The sequence below is a fragment of the Hippocampus guttulatus genome, chromosome 16 (genome assembly GCF_054856545.1).
Source record: "Hippocampus guttulatus isolate MCC_2025c chromosome 16, RoL_Hgut_1.0, whole genome shotgun sequence".
NCBI classification, from domain to species: domain Eukaryota; kingdom Metazoa; phylum Chordata; class Actinopteri; order Syngnathiformes; family Syngnathidae; genus Hippocampus; species Hippocampus guttulatus.
Genome location: NC_141276.1, coordinates 6,805,742 through 6,826,217, shown reverse-complemented (window position 1 = coordinate 6,826,217; position 20,476 = coordinate 6,805,742). Strand labels below are relative to the sequence as shown.

Sequence of the window (20,476 nt, the reverse complement as noted above, 5' to 3'; positions counted from 1 at the left end):
CGCCTTACTATACATGGTTGTTTTTTCGGCTAAAAAAGCCTTACTATACATGGTCGTATTTTTTTCGGCGAAAAACACCTTACTATACATGATAGGTTTTTTTCGGCTAAAAACGCCTTACTTTACATGGTCGTTTTTTTTCGGCGAAAAACGCCTTACTATATACATGGTCGTTTTTTGGGGCGGGGGTTTTGGGCTTAAAACGCCTTACTATACATGGTCGCTTTTTTCGGCTAAAAACGCCTTACTATAATTGGTCGCTTTTTTCGGCTAAAAACGCCTTACGATACATGGTTGTTTTTTGGGGCGGGAGTTTTGGGCTTAAAACGCCTTACTATACATGGTTGCTTTTTTCGGTTAAAAACGCCTTACTATACATGGTCGTATTTTTTTCGGCTAAAAACGCCTTACGATACATGGTTGTTTTTTTCGGCTAAAAACGCCTTACTATACATGGTTGTTTTTTTGGGCTAAAAACACCTTACTATACATGGTCGTTTTTTTTGGGCTAAAAACGCCTTGCTATACATGGTCTTTTTTCAGTTAAAAACGCCTTACTATACATGGTCGTTTTTTTCGGCTAAAAATGCCTTACTATACATGGTCGTATTTTTTTCGGCTAAAAACGCCTTACTATATATGGTCGTTTTTTTCAGCAAAAAATGCCTTACTATACATGGTCGTTTTTTTCAGCAAAAAATGCCTTACTATACATGGTCGTTTTTTCGGTTAAAAACGCTTTACTATACATGGTCGTTTTTTTCGGCTAAAAACGCCTTACTATACATGGTCGTTTTTTTTCAGCTAAAAACGCCTTACTATACATGGTCGTTTTTTTGGGCTAAAAAACGCCTTCCTATACATGGTCTTTTTTTCGGCAAAAAACGCCTTACTATACATGGTCTTTTTTTTCGGCTAAAAACGCCTTACTATACATGGTTGTTTTTTTGGCTAAAAAAGCCTTACTATACATGGTCGTATTTTTTTCGGCGAAAAACGCCTTACTATACATGGTAGTTTTTTTTTCGGCTAAAAACGCCTTACTTTACATGGTCGTTTTTTTCGGCGAAAAACGCCTTACTATACATGGTCGTTTTTTGGGGCGGGGGTTTTGGGCTTAAAACGCCTTACTATACATGGTCGCTTTTTTCGGCTAAAAACGCCTTCCTAAATTATCCTCAGAAGAGGATAGTTCGAGCGTGGTTTTTTTCCCTCTCCCTACCCAGTGTTTTCCTTTCTGCATACTGACTGTAATTTCCCCATTGCGGGACAAATAAAGGATATCTTAATTAATCTATACATGGTCGGTTTTTTTCGGTTAAAAATGCCTTAATCTCCATCGTCTTTTTTTTTCGACTAAAAATGCCTTACTGTACATCAGGCATGTCCAACTCTGGGCCTGGAGGGCCGCTGTCCTGCCTGTTTTCCATCTCTCTCGGCTGCAACACACCTCATTCAGATGATCAGCTCATCAGCCAGCTCTGAAGCAGCATTAAAACATTCCTGATTATTTGAATCAGGTGTGTTGCTCCTGGGAGAGCTGGAAAACAGGCACGACAGCGGCCTTTCAGGACCGACTTTGGACACCCCTGCTGTACATGGTCGTTTTTTATGGCTCAAAAGGCCTTACTATACATGGTCATTTTTTTGGAAGGCGTTTTTAACCCCAAAAAATGACCCTGTATAGTAAGGCGTTTTTTTTTGCCCCAAAAACGACAATGTATTTCAGGGGTAGGGAACTACAGTTCCGCTAGAGCTATATCCCGCCTATTTTAGGTCCCTCCCTATTCCAACGCACTTGATTCAAATGATTAGCTCATCAGCAAACTCTGTCGAGGCCTGAACAATTGAATCAGGTGTGTTGGGAGTCGGGAGGGACCTAAAACAGGCGGATATGGCTCTCGAGGGACTGGAGTTCCCTACCCCTGCACTCAACCATCAGTGACATATGTCGGACATGGGTCTGTTTTGACATTTGGGATAGTGTAAAGTAGCCCACTTCACCCAAAGTGAGTAGCCTCTGTTGTCAAAATGGCTGTGGATACAATCAAATTAAAGTACAGCACTGTACAACATTACTCACGCAAGTATTTACTCTGCTCCTTGGCGCCCTCTGGTGGATACTTGCCAACATTACAACACAAGGACCCCTCACACGGAGTATTAGTGTGCTGCGTAGTAGTTTAAAAAGCAAAAACGTGCAATTACAACAAGAGCAGAACCAAATAAAGAAACACCAGGGACAGTGAGGTCCGTATTTATTCATAGTTCTTCCCCCCCAAAAAATGCACAAGAGAAGAAACAGTCTAAAATTTGCAGATAAACCTTCATCAGAAATGAGCTTTACTTAAGAGCTGTGCGGTTACATAGAACGGGTGTGAGCTTAAAGACCCAACGTGTATTTCAAAAAACAAACAAACAAAAAAAAAAGATGCTATCATGAAACACCTTTTATAAAACGTTGACTTGCTCCAAAGTGAATATGAAAGTTTAGCGGGACTAAAAAGTCTCTGAAATGTTGACATCAAGCGCCAATGCACTTTGAATTTCGGTGTGATAGCTACCAGTTGAAAGGGACATATATTATTTCCATATAACTTACAAAGTCCGTCCTCCTCAGTCACTTTCCGTTTCTATTCCTTCATTCGAGACCGCAGCAGACTGCTCAGCGTATTGCTTCCTCCCGCTGAACACGTACAATTACAGTTCAACTCTTCCGTTCGGCCTTCAACCTTTGTGGACGAAAACAAACACTGTCGTACCTTCATTAAACGTATTCATTTTTTTTGGCTGGTGTGAATCAAATAAAAATAGTCGACGCCAAGGTCCTGAGGAAAATCAGATTTAGGAAGGGAAAAAAAAACTATCAAAAATAGAGAGAGAGTGTACAACATTTGGTGTATAAATACGGATAAAACAGTTGCGGTGGTGAGAAAGTGGACGCAACCGATCAAGGACACTTTTTGAAACGAGAGGGCGGCGCTAGTTATCCCACATGTGCTGACATCACGTTCTTCCAAACACTCGTGTTATTTTAGTGGCGTTCAGTCGCTCATAATACAAAACAACAACAAAAAACACGCCTGTGAGAGGCCCGGCAGCTGATAACGGCGGTGCTTGGTGGGTCGTGCGGCCATCACTTGATCATCATGTGCTTTAAATAACAAGGGGAAGACTTTCTATTTTGTTTCACCGGCTGGCGGAGACGAGCCCAGCAGAGGAGATTTTGGAGAAACCTAAAAGAAAATAGCAAAATGTGATTTTGGAGTCAGTCTGTGGCAGAATCACAACAACTTTTCCTGTTTGCAGGTGGACTACACTTCTTATGCATTGAACCTATTGAGACACCCGTAGCTCGAAAGATGCCTGCGTCTGTGGCGGTGTTGCGTAATGTGTAAGGGAAGTGACAACGGTCACTCCAGTGGACAGCGTAGCATGTTATCAGGTGACAGCGTTGCATGAAAAAATGAGCTGAGGAAACCCTGAAGTGAGCTTTACTGACGCCTAAATTGTCCAAAGGCGTGAGCACTGTCGAAGACGGTTGGGGTGGAGAGGATCTACGTTCACTTACGGGGGAAGGAGGCTTGGCAAAGTTGAGGTGAGCGTAGAGAAGCACGGCGATGTCGTTCTGGCTGGCCTCCAGAGCGATGGAGAGCGCAGTGCTGCCATCCTGAAACACGTGAGCAAGAAGATGGCGTTCAACAGGGCACAGTATTGGAAACTGACTTTTTTTTTTTTAAAATATGTATAAAAAGAGCTGGCTCTATGGAGGGGAAAATGATCCAAGCAAGTTTTCTTTTGTGATCCCGACACGCCACTCACGTTATCAGTGAGGGTGGCGTCACAGCCGGGCACAGACAGTAGCTGTCGCACAATGTCCACGTGACCGTGCTCGCAGGCGCACATGAGCGCCGTGGAGCCGTCTTCGTCGCGGATGTTGACTTGGGCCCCGCAGGACAGAAGGGCCCGCACCATGTCCCCCCGCCCGTGGCTGACCGCCAGCATCAGTGCCGTCTGACCCGCCTGGGAGACACAGTGGAAAAACGGGAACATTTCTTTTAGCCTTCAAAGAACGAACGAGCGGGGGTGTTCTGTAATGATGTAATTTAAATGACGTAACGTTTAAGGAGGGTAGAAAATGCATATTTGATCGGGTGAATTTCAAAAACAACTGAATTCAAGTAAGAGTCTACCCTTTGTTCTGAGAAAAAAAAAGGTCTTTCTTCTAAAAACAAGGTCGTTATTCTCCGAAAACAGGGCAATGATAGACTTTTTGTTGAAAAACATTATAAGAAAATGCATTCATTCGAGTAACGTCAGATTCATGTGATGACACGTCACACTCAACTCAGCTTGTAATTGACCCAATGCTGTACCATAAAGTAGAGAGCTGGACTTTGTTTACTACGTTAAATTTGCTGGTGCACCGATCCCTATCTTGTTAGCCAAAGAGCATTATTTCCCAAGTTTGTTGTGGTTTTTCTTGTTTTCCCGTAAACGTTCAAAATCCTGAGAGAACCGTTAGGCCTTGCAGTAACAGCATGCGGGCAACAGAGGGCGCACCTGGCTGGCCTTGGCGTTGACGTCCCCAGTGCGCAGCAGCTGCAGGACAGCTTGAAGGTCACCGTCCGAGTGGAAGGCAGCCAGAGCGGTTAGCATGATGGCCGTGTAGCCCGCCTTGTTCTGCTTGTTGGCATTACACAGATCTGTCGGAGGAAAAAAAACAAACAAAAACAAAACGGATGTTTAGAAAAAATAATGTGGATAGTCCTTTGTCATCAAATATTTGCCTGGCTACTAATGAGGTCAAATGTGATATTAAGTGCACGGATGAATGTGTTTAAACCAATGGTTGCTAGGCAGAACTTGTGGTTGAAAAGAAAGTGTCCATCATCAGTCTCACTATGTCGTTTCCTTGGGAACCGAGGGCAGAGGGCCCCCACATGCAAGGTCAACCCATAATGTCTGTAAAAAAAATGTAACGCTTTGAAGTCCCCCCCCACACACACACACCAAATCTGCACAACTCACCGGTGTCGAGCAGCAGTTTCACCACGGGGAAGTTTGAGTGCGAGACGGTATAATGCAGCGCCGTGTTGCCGTTGCCGTCCGCCATGTTGATGACAAACTGCAGCAACTGAGGCGAGATGGCGGCGAAAGCGTCCATGTAGGCCCGGACCGCCGCCACGTCCGCCGCCTTGTGGCACGACACGCGGAGCCACTCCTGCAGCACGCCGGTGTACGCCTCCCTCTAGAATCAGGACAAGTTACATATTAGGATAACAACAAAAATCATTCCGACAAATGTGTGGCTTTATTGCTTTTCATGAATCAAGAAACTTTGTGTTCACGCCTTGACTGCACTTCTTAACTAATTCACTCCCAAAGACGTTTTTAAACGTCTTTTCAGACTTGGTCTAGATTGGCTGGTACTGAATGAGTTAAGCAGTGAACTTATCTAGGCACTATACATTGCAGCCTGCGCAATTTGGAAATTGGACTAATTGTTCAATCTGAATTAAAATACACATGCCGAAGTGTTTTAGGGTGAGGATGAGGCATACCGCTCCTTGCTGGCTGAAGGCGTTGGGCTCTCCAAGGGCCTTTTGAAGGTCACAAAGAGCCGACTTCAGGCTGTCACTTAGTTCCAACCTGGAATGACGACAACGTAGGCTGCTGATGGTTTGTCAGTGCGTCAGTTTGCCGGCCCACAAATCCCTTGGGACCTTACCTGACTTGTTTTGCGGGGACGCTCACGGACGCAAGCTCAGATTCTGATTGACCGGAGAGCTCGCCGGTGTCCGCCTGCTGCCCGGCAATCTCTGAACTTTGAGTGGCACATTGAGGGACTGCTGAGGAGGTAACGGGCGACATTGATTCAGTGCTGGTGGCCGACGTCGGGCCGACGGGCTCTTGGCAAGCAGAACCGTTGACCGGGCACGGGGAAGGCGGGCTGGCGCCAGGCGTCGATATCTGGGGGCGACATTCTGGAGCCACGGCCTCGGTCGCCAGTGACGGTTGTGATTTGTCCGCCGTTGCTGGCGGAGAGTCGGAGCGCCCGTCCAACGAATGGACGGTTGTCTGGCGAGGTACGTCGCCCTCTAGAGGCCGGGAGTACTGCTGGTGGTCGGCGGTGCACTCTGGCAGTTTTTCCCTGGCTTCGTGATACTCGCTGGAGTCGCTCTCCTCGTCCGAGCTGCTGCTGTCATCGGATGACGTCGACTCATAACTGTGAATAAAGGAAAAAAAAAAAAACACACTTTTGTGATGCCAATTTTCAGGTTACAGGGTGCACGAAAGGGTTAAATGACACAAACCCGCCATTAACACCAATAAACTGGAGGTTTTTCTTGGTCGACGGAGAGCCCGGTTCGCCCTCTGCTTTCCGCTTCATGATGGACCTCAGAGAGGATTGGGGAGACGAGGCTGTGCAAAATCAGTTGAAATCAGTCCTTTTAAGCTCAGCAGAACGGCGGCGAGGAGCAGCGCCTTCGACAAGAAGCTTACCTGAGGCGTGGCCGTCTTGAAGCGTCTCCGCGCCGGGTTCCAGGCGAGTCTCGCCCTCTTTGAAGTACACGGCGGCAATCTGATTGCCGGCCGTGCCGACGACAACGGCGGGGTTGGATACGGGCGTGGATGTGGACAACTCGCTCTTGAGAACGTCGCGCACTTGCTTGGAGCTGACCGCAATCGGCAACCCCAGCGCGGCTTCTGCAGAAGGAAACCGTTTATTACACTTCGCATTATTCACGACGTCAGTACTTTTTACATACCTTGCTAGTTTTTTCTTTTCTTTCAATAAACACAAGTAACACATTAATAAACAGCATCACGTTTATTGTAAATGTTTTGGTCTTATAGGCCAAAATTGATCTTCATTTAACGCTAACCTGTCGTCTTTTAACTCATTCAATCCCAGCCATTTTCACCGGAGCAACCCCCCCACTCAAAGCGTTTTACTGGATTTTGACTGATCTTGCAAGGCCCACAGAATATTTGGTTCTAATGCTACATTAGCATGGAGCCTACCAAAATAAAGTTAGGACTCTCTTCCTTCAGCAGAAAAAAAAATAGTTTCTATCTTTTTCCATTCTTCAGCGATCGGCATGACAAAATGGCTAAGTTTCATGAAAATGGCGATTCCTGGGCAAAAAACGGAGAAAAAGAGCTTTTTGTAAAAGCATGCATTTTCAAGCACGCGAGGCACCACTGCCACCTACTGGTCACTTTTTTTTAAACATGATTTACAATGCAAACGGCTTAGTCTCATTCACAGATTGCATCAGACACTCTATGACGCAAAAAAAAAAAAGAAAAAAAAAAGACTTAGACGTACAAATACGTCCTTGGTAGGCAGGGCCTAATTTAAGCGCGTCTTGTGGAATGAAAGAGTGAAGCATTCGCTACGACAAAATGTTATCAAACAAGTCAATCGCAAATCGGAACCAGAAAATGTACTTGGCAATTCGTAGACTTTGCGATTCAGCTCCTTGATCATAAAACAGCAAAATGTTGACCGAGATATTGATTCGAAAACGTCGAGGATGCCTTACGAAAGTTCAGCTTGACTGCCCAATATCACGGACATTTTTGAGCCGTCGATGGAATCGTTCTTTCCGTACCTGCCGAGTCGTCAGATTGTCCTCGCCGGTGGCCCTCCAACAGCGGCAACGGGGAGCTGCAGCGGACCGCTCGGAGCAGAGTGCCCACCTCCACCACAGTGGGCTGCTCCAGCGTGTACACTTGGATGCCGACGGTCCTCTGTTCCCTTTGCGGGCACTGCTGCGTGAAGCTGACCACCGTCTGCAGGTTGCCGTCCTGCAGCTCCTGCCAGCCCATGGTGGTGGCCCTCACCGGATGCTCGGCCCGAGGACCCTTGTCCTTCTCGGCGGACGTGGCTTGCAGCTGCGCGGCGTGCAGCTCCTCCATCATTGTTTTGAGCTGACCCTCCAGATGAACCACTTGGTTCTTCAGAGCCTCGGCCTCGGGTAGGAGCCCCAGATCCACCTCCCGAACACCCACCCCGACCTGGCGACTGCTCTTCTCGCCCTCCGGTCCCACTCCGATCGTGCGCAGCTCCCGTTTAGAATCCGGTCGGGCCCCGCCCACGATAACGGTGTCCTCGATCTCGCATCCCGAGTCTTGTTTGGAGCCTTCCGGCGCGGCGGGAGACGTCGGCCCCGATGGCTTGTTGGCATCCTTGGCTCCCGCGCTCACTTCTTCTTCCGGAATGTCGATGTACAGCTCTCCTCGGCCGCGGCCTCGGTTGAAGCCCATGGTGTGGCCCAGAAACTTCTGGCTCTTCAGTTGGACGCTGAGCTGCCGCTTCTCTTCCTGCAGCACGGAAATCTTCACCTGGAGCACGGGGATGGTCTTCACCTGCTCCTCCAGGTCTCGGATCTTCCTGAGGGCGGCCGCCATCTGCTCGCGGACGTGCTGCAGGTGCGCCGGAGTGGGCGTGACCGGGGTGGACAGTCCAGAGTTCATTGGAGTAAAAGTTCCTCCCCCTCCACCGCCGCCCACTCCTGCCCCGTGGGCCCGGTTGTAGCTGTGCGCGCTGCTAATGGAGGTGTTGGAGCCCGCCACGCTGCTGTGCATGCTGCCCAGGTTGGAGAAGCGCCTTCCTTCTTTCTCCTCCTCCAGCTTCCGCCGTGCATCCAACAAGGTCTTCTCCACGCGGGCGGTGCTGAAGTTGGGCCTGTGGGCGGCGTGGTAGCCCGGAGCGCAGTACGAGAAAGAGGAGTGGCGACTGTCCACGCTGGCATTGGAGCACAGCGACTCGGTGGAGGTCCACCAGGAGCCGGTGTAACCGTAGCCGCCGCCGCCGCGAGGCAGCGAGCCATAGCGCGGCCGCCGTTGAATGGGCACCCGCTTGATGGTGTTCCCCTTCTCGATGTCGTTGACATATTTGAGGAAGTCCAGGTCCAGACGGTAGCCGTAGGGGGTCTCCACTGAGTAGGGCGCCTCCTGTTCCTTGCCGTGCAAGGAGGGGGGAGCTGGCGAGCTGAGCTTCCCTGCGAGCGGAAGGAAATCAACTTGAAACAAACGGAAATCTGCGTCTAATCTTGGGCTCAGACTTTAGAAAATGGGATCAACTCCGGGCCGCTGGGTTATTTGTGTACGCGGGCTGGACAATGAGGCGGGATGTGATTTCTAAACTCCTCCTTTCCAATGATGTCATCACAATTGATTTTCCCATTGCAATCACCATCGAGCGTTTATAAATGGCGTACCTGGGAAGCCGGGGTCCATATGCAGCACTTGAGCCATTTTAGGAAGGAGGCTGCTAGCAGATTACTCGCACCTGGAGGGGGGGGCACAGAAACATTTGAATTTACTTGAACAGTGAGCACCAGTTCGGAAAAATGCTGCAGATACCCAGAGTGACATATTATCCCTCGCAATATGCGGTGTTACCACGGCGACACTGGATGACTTCATTTACCTCTTAATGGTAAAAGATTTCAGATGTGCGGCGCTGTACACGTACACACGAGTCCTCACTTTCGCTTTTTCGGCACATCACTGTTATTGTGCAACTCCAGTTTGCAGAGCCCTCCCTCCCCCGTCCTCCCGTCTCCTGCCTCCCCCATCCTCCCCCCCCCTCCCCCCGGCTAATTTTATCCATCCATTTTTCTGAGCGTGGCGGGTCACAGTCGCCTGTGCGTGTTTGTTTCTCTTCGTAGTCTGCGCAGAAGAGGAGTTACGGGGGGAAAAGTTTCCTGGCAGCCGATTCCAGGACAGAGGTTTGAGACTTGCAGCCTTATTAGGAATCGTCTGCACACGCAATGTTCTGCTTCGCAAAATCAGGGTTTACGCACGCACACATGCACACACGCAATTTTTCTCCCCCCCCCCCCCCGCTTTATTTTCAGCTGCTTTCTCCACCATTTGCCCAAATGTCAGCTGACGATCAGGAGTTCTCAGCTGGCCTCCCTGTGCTCTGTGCTAATTGCTCGAGACCGTCATACATTTTCCTCAAACACATGACGGCTTGTTCCTTCCCACGAAGCCCACAAGCTCGTCCCGCAACCCCTCAGTTGGTCCATTTGGAAACAAATTAACTTCCTCGGTCATAGAGGATGGAATATTTAACCCAGATCTAACATGAGTTCCAGTGTCGCGTGTATTGCTTAATTTGCTTAATTTATTTTATTCATGAGATCCTCCATTACAATCTTCCAGGCTACTGATCTACTCTGTAAGTCTTATTGCTAGCTTGGGTTTAATTAACTCTTTCATGCACCAAAAATGATAACCTGTAACCCCGATAACATGATAGGCTGTCCACAGGTGTGACTGAAAGAGTTAAAATAATATTTTGGAAGACAAAATGAGAGTGATAAGTAAAAAGACAATTGCGGTTCCATTTTAGGAGTAGGGGCCAAAAGTCCCAAGGAAAGTTGGTCTTTCAAAAGAGTAAGAGTATCATTTGCAATTGTGTCTTGTTCATCATGTCTTGTTGAAGGACTTGGATCTATTAAAGCAGAGGTGCCCATTACGGCGATCGCGATCGACCGGTAGATCGCCGACTGGTCCCAAGTCGATCGCGAGGGGTGTGGAGTGGAAAACAAACAACCATTTGTGTGTCTTTGTGCATGTCAGTCATATATTTTTTGTGTTAATGCACACTGCACCCTAATCCTTCTATCAGTCTCATTTTCACAAAAAGTATTTAAAAAATCAAATAAAATCAAGCAGGTAAATCTTCAACCTATGGTGGCGCGTGACCTGCGTCACCGGAAGTTGTTAGCGCTCAGCAGTCCGCAATTGCAACTTGTGATCAGAGCTGTTGTCGTGTAGAATTCACAGATGGCACGGGCAAAGAATACGAATCTAGAGAGCCGAGGGAAGCACTTTAGAACGGTACATGTGAGCTACGATAGTTAACGGGCTGAAAAAGTGCGTCGCATGCCTCCGTGTCATGGCGTGCGTGTGCGGAAACGGGTCGATCGCCGGAGGTTGGTTGATCGAAAAATCAATCTTCGGTCCAAAAAGCTTGGCCGCCCCTGTATTAAAGTTAAGTCATACGTTACAATGCCAGGTCCTACAAAACCGCAGAGCAAAACCATTACCTTAAAATGCCCAAAAAATAGTTATATGGAATGGATTACATGTTGCAGATGAGTATCACTTTTGGGGGCTTTATATTTATGACTGAGTGTGGGAGCGTGTCTTGTGTGTGTGGCATTGTCAATTTTCTAGTCAGGGTCGTTCTCTCTTTTGCGACTCCACTCACTCGCTCACTCGCTCGCACGCTGGCTGGTTGGTAAAAAGTAGGGCGCTTGGAAACGCTGACTAAATGCATTTGGTATGTTTGAAGTCCCAGAGTCAGTTTAATGTGTCGCTACGATTTCTCTTCTTATCTGCGGCCTTCATCACCCGCTCATAACAACACTGCCACACACACACACACACACACGCTCATATATACAAGCGCGGCCTTTCTGACATCGGGGCATAGCGTGACGCTTGTCACATTTCAAGCCGAGAGACAGTTCCTGTCTAAAATTTGAAAGGTTTGATAAGTTAGCCAACCGTATTGGAGGAAACTTTCCGAGAGAAATTTGTTCCAGCAGTTCGGGATGACTTCTCACAACAAGCTGGGATTTATGGAGAAGGGAAAATGGGTGTTGGGAACTACATGAAGACAAAACGGCGATGTGGAACGATTACAATCAAGAATGAAAGCGAAGCGGTTTTGGCACTGTTTAACTCCAGTGTGGAATGAAAAGTATCACATTGATGTTTCATGTTGGACAGAGCGGGACAGTGTGTGCGTGTGGAGGGGCGGAGCTGCCAGAGGACAGTTGATGAGATATAATTAGAGCGCGAGGCTACGCAACCAAACATCCTCAACCCCGGCCGACTCGTGGCCGAGTCTCAGTTCAACTTTGAGACACAAAAAACGTTTCATCTCTTTTTCCCACATCAGCGCATGAAAAAGAAAAAGAGACGGGGAGGGAGGGGGAAATTTTAAAACGCCCACAGCAACAAGCCTCCCTCCGCATCTGTCTCGCTGGCAGTAACACCCCCCCCCCCGCCCCCCTCGTGTGCATGCTCCACACTGAGAGTTCCATTGAGATGACAAGCGAACAGAGACACTCTGTTCTCACTCAATTTCTAAGCCTTTCTGCAGAAAAATGTAGTCATTTATGGTCAAATAAAACCCTTTGTCTCCATGTTTGCTCTTCTGACTCGAAATTCTACTGAACCTCATTCTTTGAAAAAAAGTGTAACAGGCCTACCGCTGTCAAGTACGGTGCCAATTATCGTCTCTTTATGCAAGACGGCGGACATGATTTTCTGGCAAAGCTCAGTCACTTTGAAATGCACACTAGCCCCACCTATGGGACAGGGGTAGAATATTATCAACTGCAACATTCACATCAGTAGAGATGGGCATTCCGTCCCTGGGCCCCCGCCCCCCTTCTTCCCAACCCCTCTACACCCCCCGCCTCTGCCGTCATCGTCTCTCCCACTGCGTCACGCACGAATATTTGTTTTTGTTTTTTTCGTCTTGAGTCAGAGTTAATCATTCTTGTTAGCTTGATGGAATCAACTGGAATCATTCAGTTGGTTCCCAGCTGACTTTGGGCGGCCACGAAGTGGTTGCCAGCCAATGGTTGGGCGCATATTACAAACTTGCGTTCACATTCAACTAAATTCACACCTTTGAACACTTTTGAGTGAGGGGGATATACCTGGAGAATACCCAGCCCAGCACGCTGATAATATGTAAACTCCATTAGTCGACTACAATCACAAAGGTCAACTCAAGGAAGCTCCATCGCTATGTTTTTGTCTACCCTGTTAGCATCGGCTAGTGAGCGACTAGCGCCGTGCAGGTGTTGACAAATGACATACAAATCCAGGTTCTGTCGCCACAGAACTCCGTCATAAACCGAGGACCTCCCGTGGATGAATGAATAGTTGATTATGTGTCGAATCTATCAAGGAAAAGTAATCCGCAGCCTAGCCTCCAGGCACCAAACCGCCATTCTTCAGCTTTCCGATGACTTTCTCCAAGCAAACCTCAAGCAGGACAAAAGTGCAGCTCCACCCCTTTCGCGTTGATCCCTTCCAGTGCATCTGCGTGCCATGTTAATGGGGGTTAACTCCTCCTAGGCCTGCCTTTAAGATTAAAAGCCTCGCGTGGTTTAGATGCAGGTCAGTGTGTGCCGAATGCACATCTGTGGAATGTCCTGCAAGATTTTAACCGCATTACACGTTTGACCTCCCACGGCGCACCGACAGCAGCAATTCCCACGCGGCTGGTATCGACAAGATGTGTTTCGCAGTATCTAGAGCGAGTCACTTCAAAAGCTCAGGACCACCCCGAAGAGTCATTTCAGATTCTCTCCGGGTTGCGACTCCTCCAAGTGTATCAAACGCACCGCTTCCACTCAAACTGAGTCACCTCACTGCTGTTGCCATTACAAAGGATTAAATTGCAGTAATGCAAAGTCAGAAATACCACCTTCTATGAAGGGTTTTTCCACCGATGTTCCCGGGCCCGGGAACGTCTGGCTTTTATGGTTTTTGAATAAAGAAGCAAAGACCATATTTTCCAGTTCATACCAGCAACGACGGGATCTCGCTCGTCGCCGTCCTCCTTCAACGGCCGTCCTCCTTTCACACTTTTTTTTCGGCCAGCACCTGAGAGAAAACAACAAGCAAGAAGGCTTAAGACTGCAGCCGACAACCTTTACCCAAAGGGGGGAAAAAAAAGAACGCAAAATTCAGGAAGGAAGCTCGTAGGTAGAGTTGTGGCAAGTGGTCATCAGAGGCGTCGCTCGCAACGCCATTAAAGTTGTTGACTCAGAGATAAAAACAGACTTATGTCAGGGTGGAAGAGGCCGGCCCCCGCAACGCTCTAAACACCACTCGCAACGCCAGCAAAAACATTCCAGTCGTTCTCAGAGACACCGCGGATGTGAACAATAAAGCCCCAGCGAGAGACACTGATCACAGTTTGACCTGCTTGCGGTGCAGCCGGCCAGTGTGAGCATCTTCTCGGGATGGGAGCCTCCCTGCAGTGCGATTGGGAAATGTTTTCTTTGAACAGCTGCACAGGTCACCTTCAAGACTGCAGGCGAAGACCATGAGCCGCAAACCACATGACCGCCGAGCGGCGTAGTTCAGTTTATCATCGAGCGGTTTGGGACGATAAATCTGACCTTGTGTTTGCACCGCGGGGGGGGTGTGACAGCAAAATAGTGTGACATCACAGCAGCGCGACAATCAGGTGAAAACTAGCCAACTAAAGCCAAATCCCCCAACACGCGGGAACCCTAAACACATTCACTGACACCCACATCACTCACCGGGCTAAGCCCCGCCTATTAAAACTAAAGAAATGCATAAAAAACATGCTACAGTAGAACAGCTTTCAGTAGAATGTGAGGATAGCATCACCAAATGGACAGAAATAATTATTGCAGCTCACATGCATGCGATTATGAAAAAAAAAATAATAAAGATTATTTTGACTGATATTAAAATCACAATCAATCAATCAATGAATCAATTCAATTATTTTAAAACTGTACTTATTCAACTACCAAAATTCAACAGCTCAAAAATAAATCAGTAAGATAGTAAAATTATAAATTTCAATAATAGTAACAAAAACACGAAGTAAAAATAAAAATACGAGCCGTTCCTGCTGTGTGCGTCTCGGCCTAGCGCAGCGGTGTGGTTATTAGCATGTATGAACTAGACAGATTAAGCTAAAAATAAAATTGCCGTTGAGCTTTATTAATGTAACTCACTTTTTACAGTATTTCCATATTTTCCTGAATGTATGTTACAACAGTGCTTATATGTAAATACTTGTTATTTGAAGGACTCCCGCTATTCCATGCTAATTTTAGCCCGTCAATGGGATTTTACATTGACTGCTAGCGTCAACCCTGGCGATTGTCATTCAACAGCTTAAAGCATTTATTGTTGCCAAAAAGCGGATCCGTTGCTGTGTTGTTAAAGGACGTTGTATAAAATTCATGATCGTCGACACATTTCTTGTTCTAGATGCGTTTTCTCAGTGGCGGAAACTTCTGACTGTGGAAACACGTAAGATGGTGGATCTTACCAAACTGAAGCCGAATGTACAGTTTGTTGCTATCAGGGCTTTACATTCCTTTGCTGTGTAGGGGTTGCGTGTGTGGTGGATAAGTAACGTGACTGCGTCTGCTGATTGTCAAACGTCCACTTAAGCCACCTAGCAACGACATTTTTTTTTCCCCCCCAAGTCATATTTGAGTGACCTTTTCGAAACATCATAACAAGCCTTGTTGTTGTTGTTGCCGTTGCTGAGCTCATTGTGTCACGTCAGAGGCGCTGCGCTCAGAGGGCGGAGTGTGTAGGAACGAACCTTTTTGCCGAACTGCAAATGACAAAGAGCCATTCATGCACAGCTCCCGCCGTTCCACAGCTGGTTCTAATTTAAATAGAGGAGGGGCATCTCCGAGGAAGACCGACAGCATGTGCGCGTTTGGCAAGTAGTCCAGCTCAAAACAAACAAATAGCTGTTTGGGACCCGCACGCTGACGGTGCAACTCGCCGACACCGTCGAAAGTCTTCCCACTCCGGCGGAGCCACAAACAAAGCTGTAGTCGGGTAACGACTGGTGATGTGAGAGATGGGATTCAGCCCCTTCGAATTTGTCAGGAGTAACTTTCGCAATGACGTTTCCCCCATCTAATTGGAATTAATGCGTTGAGCTCAGATGGAGGAAGGGTTTACAGGAAAGGGAGAAACCCCTCCAAGGACCTTGGTAACAACCTAGTCACATCCTCCCAACACAAGAAAAAAAATATATCAACAAAAAGGGATGACGTGAATGAAAAGTGAAACGTTTTAAAAAGAAAGCCGTGCCAGTGTGAATCACTGCAAATCCAGGATGTAGTCAACTCCCAGATGGGCAAGAGTACAGATGAGGGAGATCCCCGCACGAGATCACAAGAACAACTAACAAAAAGTCCAAGTGTAATTTCAAATGTCTTCGCCCCGACGATAACTATGATTTCTGCATTCCACGTCTAAAAATACTGAAGACAAAAGAGCGCACTCATGAGGAGGAGCAGAGGGAGTCTCTCCGGACCAAAGCTCATTTATGGTCAAGACTTTCTTTCCTCGGGGGGCGACGAATCTTTAATGGAGACACACGAAGCGGTTACACAACAGCAGGGACGTGTGTATTCGCTCAGACGTCTCGCGTCCGCCTCTTTGCTCCATGTGGAAAACAGATGGCTTCTTTCGCTCCGCTATATAATACGTCAACACAACGTATACAGTATAACAACCAGATTGTTAACATAAGGAGCGTTGAGGAATCTGAACGACGCATATGGCGACACGGTGAAGCCGTGGCGGGCCAATGGGACGTCGTCACCTCCAGACGCTGCCCTTTTGGAAAAAAATCCCTGCTCCTTGCATTAAAAAAGGGTGGTGGGATGGAGGAGCGAGTATGAGGATGGCGACGTGCTGAGCAGTCTGGCGCTGGCCTTAAAAGGGAGGGGCTGCTCGGCTCGCATTACTCCTTGAGCGGAGTCAAACGGCCGGCGGCCCGGCTATTGGGTCATCCCGACAGGAAACTGAGCAAGGGAGAGGCACCGGAAAGAAACAAGCTAAAAAAGAGAGAAAAAAAAAACAGGCGGGGGTTGGGGATTTGGGAGAAAATGGCTTAATGGAGAGGGGGGTGGTGGGCGGGGGAGGGGATTAAAAGTGATGGCGAGCAGAGTGGCGACGGTGGGGGTCGTCAAGGGAGGAAAGATGAAGACCAGACGGAAGGAAGATGCTTGTTCAAATCGGGGATGGGGTTGAAAGATCTGCTTCGAGATTGGACGCCACAGCACGGGAAGTCATTTTAGTCCAGCAGCAGATCTTGTCGGTTCCTTTCCCACATTTAATAAGGCTGTAGCGATACCAACGTGGAAACTGTAAAATCGCCATAGACGCGAGCGAGCCCGCGTCGCCCTTTGAAATGGCAAAACCACGACACGTTTCTCCGAAACTCCCAAAGTGTGTGACTCTTAACCAGATGCAGCCTTACGCGCTCACAGTCCAATGTAACCTGATAACATGAATACAGTGCGCTGAGAAAGTTGAATTCAATCCGTGACCACGCTCACAATCTTGCCGGCGAATGCGCTGAAGTTGCCTTTAAATGTTGTTTCGGAACTGTGAAGCACATTGAGTTACCTGCTGTGTGAAATGCGATGTATAAGCAAAGCTCGTATTTAATAATAATAATAATGAAAGAAAGAAAGAAAAATGTAAATATCTTAATAAAATATAATTCAATGCTAGCCCTGAAATTAAATTATTATGACATATAATACAGTTGAATCTAGAATTAGTTCAGTTTTTTTCCAGGTTTTCTGGAAGAAAAAAAAAAAAACAATCTTGGCTCAAACTTGGCGTCATAAACCCAAACATGAACAGATTCTTAACTTTGGTGCACCGATTAGGAATCTTCTGCCGACCTGTTGTGCCGCTATCCAACATTTGCCACGCCATGCGGGTGTGCTGCAGCCATCACGTAAGAAAATTTTGCGATCACGAAATGCTGTGTCACCGTGTGAAAGCTCAAACACAGTTGTGGATCTATGCGCCTTCACTCAGTTCTGCGTGAAAAGTAAAAATAAATAAATATGGGCTGGTTTGCAAGATATCCACTATTAGTCTTTCCTCTTCATCTAGACTCGACCATATGCCAACTCAAACCTGACTGACTACACCAATGCTTTTGCGCTGGGCCAATATATTTGTTTAGACTGCGGCAAGAGCGCACACACTTTTCCAAAGCGGACCTTGCGAGGGTAGGACAGTTGGATCGGCAACAGCAGCCAGCTCAAAACAGCAAGTGTGCTGGCCAAAAGCGCAGAGGCGAGGCAAATGCCTGAGCAGCGTTGTCTCTATTAGCAGCCATGTTTCTGTTGCTAGCCTGGGAGCGGTCCTTGGAAAGCATCGCGCTCGGTGTCATCTGGCTGCTAATGTTGGATGTGTTTTTTTGGGAAGCATTTTTTTTGGGGGGAACTTTTACTCAGTTGCTCCAACCTTGATTTAAAGGGATACACTTCGCATCATCAATCAGATGCTATCATGCTTTAGTTGTGAAATACATGTTACTAGAGGGGAACTTCTAAGGTAGAAAAACATACATCTATCCAATTTTATGTAGCGCTTTTAGAAAAAAAAAGAGGATTCATATCTATGGACAATTTAGAGTCTTCAAAGAACATGTTTTTTTTTGGAAGACTTGGAAAAAAAAAACATGATACAGGTTTAAAAATAAGTTTGCCGTGAACGCGAGATATCAAGAAAGACATATGCATGTAAATTTGACTTTGCAAAGCTTCATGCGTGAAACCACGTTCCGATGAAAAATGAATGCTGCGATTAAAATTCTGAGTTGTGAAACTTTGAATACTTCTTCTTTTGAGGATTTACTCTCACCTGATCAAACTCTATAGATCAGCGGTTTCATTCATTAGCTAAGGTCCATTTAGAAGTCTATTTCTTCCTCCGTGCGCAATCTGACGGCACTTTGATTGCATGTAAAACAATGGAAAAAAGCGTCCTTTCATCCCAAAAATGTCCACATTTGAGTGATGCAGTGTATTGTTGCACAAGAACAAATGCTCCATTATCCAGCCGTGCACCCGGCAGCTAATCAGTAGACAGTCGACTATGTCGTGCAGGTTCCGGGGCGTAATTTCATTAGTCCTGCCGGCGTGTGGCCCGGTGTACAAATAGGGTCTATAACACCGCATTCCATCGCAGCCCCCAGGTAGGGGGGTGGGGGGTCCAAACGTTGTAACGAGATGCATTACATTCCAGAGATGAAATTCCGCGGGGTTCCCAGGACTCAGAAAAACAAATGATGTTTCATCGCGATTCAGCAAAGGGTCATGTTACCGCTGTTACAAAATGGTTCCATTGGGTGGTTTCGGAGCATTTGGTCGGGTCCACTCACTTCACGGAGTGTAACACAAACAGAGGAGCCACACACCACTCGGGACGGAGTCCATCCAAAGAGCCCGACCGCTGGCATTGAATACGGCCCGCTGCACACCAGCGGCAACAGTGCCGTATTGTACAGAGGACTGATAACACACTGCGTGCCAGCCAAGCCTGTGACTATACCCGCACATCCTGCCACGGTCCGCACAACTGTCATCGGAACAACATCTGACATCAGTCATCAACAACTGAGCTCATTATGAAATAGACTGCCATAAAAAAATGAGTCCATAAATAATTACGGGCAGTTTCAACTTGTTTTGAGTTTTACAAGTTTGTATGACGGCAATAAGCTTTTACGTGCCACCTTTCACTAGAGTTACACAGAGGATTTGATACGACACAGTAATCCGCGAATAAAGAAGAATCAGTGGGGAAAAAAATGATTTGTGCTCACGCTGAGTATTTTTCATCCAATTAGTCGATTAACCGATAAGCTCATCGATTCAAGTTAGACTGCCACACTTTGTGAAAGGAAATCGGGTCCAAAAGGATCCTTGTTGTAGGTTTCAGGTCCGTCCCCCCTCATCCATCTTTTGAGGAGCCCCGGCACACCTTCGGGGGGGCCGGCGGACAGCTCCAACCCGACCAGACAAGCACATTTTGAGTGTGAGAGTGAAAAAAAAGTGGTCCAACATCTGGAAATAATGAAGAGCAGCAGAGAGCACGGACCCACCCTCTCCCCTGAGCAGCTGCATGGACATTCACATAAAAAAGGGGGAAAAAATAATTGGTCTTAGGCATGGCTAGTTGCGGAGGGCGGGGGCGTCACACATCATGCTGTAATGCTGACGCTTCTTCAACCATAAAAAGTTGTAATTAGCACCCCTTAGACACACCCACACCCACACCCACACACACACATTAGAGATTACCACCCCACTAGGAGTCCTTTAGAGCAATACACATTGACTGGACAGCAGCGATTTTGTGCACACAAGCCGGAAGACAATTGAACGAGATGCAAACAAAACAAATGTTCTATAGACGACGATTTAGATTTTTGTTTGCAATTATTATGATGAAGGCGAATATTTAAAAATCTCGCTAGATTGAGGAGAGCACGAGTCTCATTCATCACATGGCAAAAGGGGGTAAAATAAAACAATTTTTAATAGTCAAGTAAAAAGTTATATGAAATCCTGGGGCTTTATATTTGGCGTTACTTTTGAGAGAAAAAATAGCAAATTGGATTGACCGCTTCGAGGGGGGGGGGGCGTCCAAGTAAGCTAGCAGCTCGCGCACGGCACGTGCCAATCCAACCCAATGAAAAATAACAAGCGTTTTTTCCCCACCTTTGTTTTAAAACAACAAAATAAATGGAACTTAAATGCTGTTCTTACCTGCCCCCCGTTTGGATAAATCCTTCCAGCCGCTTCGGCCCCGGGAGCGCTCACTGACAGACAGACAAAAACACCGCAGCCAGGATGCTCGGCGCGCCTCCTCC

The 20,476-nt window shown here is 47.2% G+C and overlaps 1 protein-coding gene across 3 annotated transcripts; it reads right to left on the bottom strand.

Annotated features, from left to right (window-relative positions):
• Positions 1-2,241: 2,241 nt before the first annotated feature.
• Positions 2,242-20,465, bottom strand: kank2 (KN motif and ankyrin repeat domains 2). Of its 3 annotated transcripts, none has more exons than XM_086133724.1 (13): positions 20,373-20,465; positions 13,582-13,659; positions 9,234-9,304; positions 7,623-9,014; positions 6,508-6,711; positions 6,318-6,426; positions 5,732-6,229; positions 5,565-5,652; positions 5,032-5,251; positions 4,564-4,706; positions 3,823-4,023; positions 3,572-3,670; positions 2,242-3,236 (listed from the first exon to the last, which is right to left on the bottom strand). In XM_086133724.1, exons 3-13 carry the CDS (start codon positions 9,268-9,270, stop codon positions 3,180-3,182), a joined length of 3,048 nt encoding a protein of 1,015 aa, XP_085989850.1. In that variant the 5' UTR covers positions 9,271-9,304; positions 13,582-13,659; positions 20,373-20,465; the 3' UTR covers positions 2,242-3,179. The 3 variants fall into 3 exon arrangements, with proteins under 3 accessions (XP_085989850.1, XP_085989851.1, XP_085989852.1); XM_086133725.1 differs by lacking the exon at positions 20,373-20,465 and adding an exon at positions 15,377-15,966; XM_086133726.1 differs by lacking the exon at positions 13,582-13,659 and having other exon boundaries at positions 20,373-20,442.
• Between the last annotated feature and the right edge of the window lie 11 nt (positions 20,466-20,476).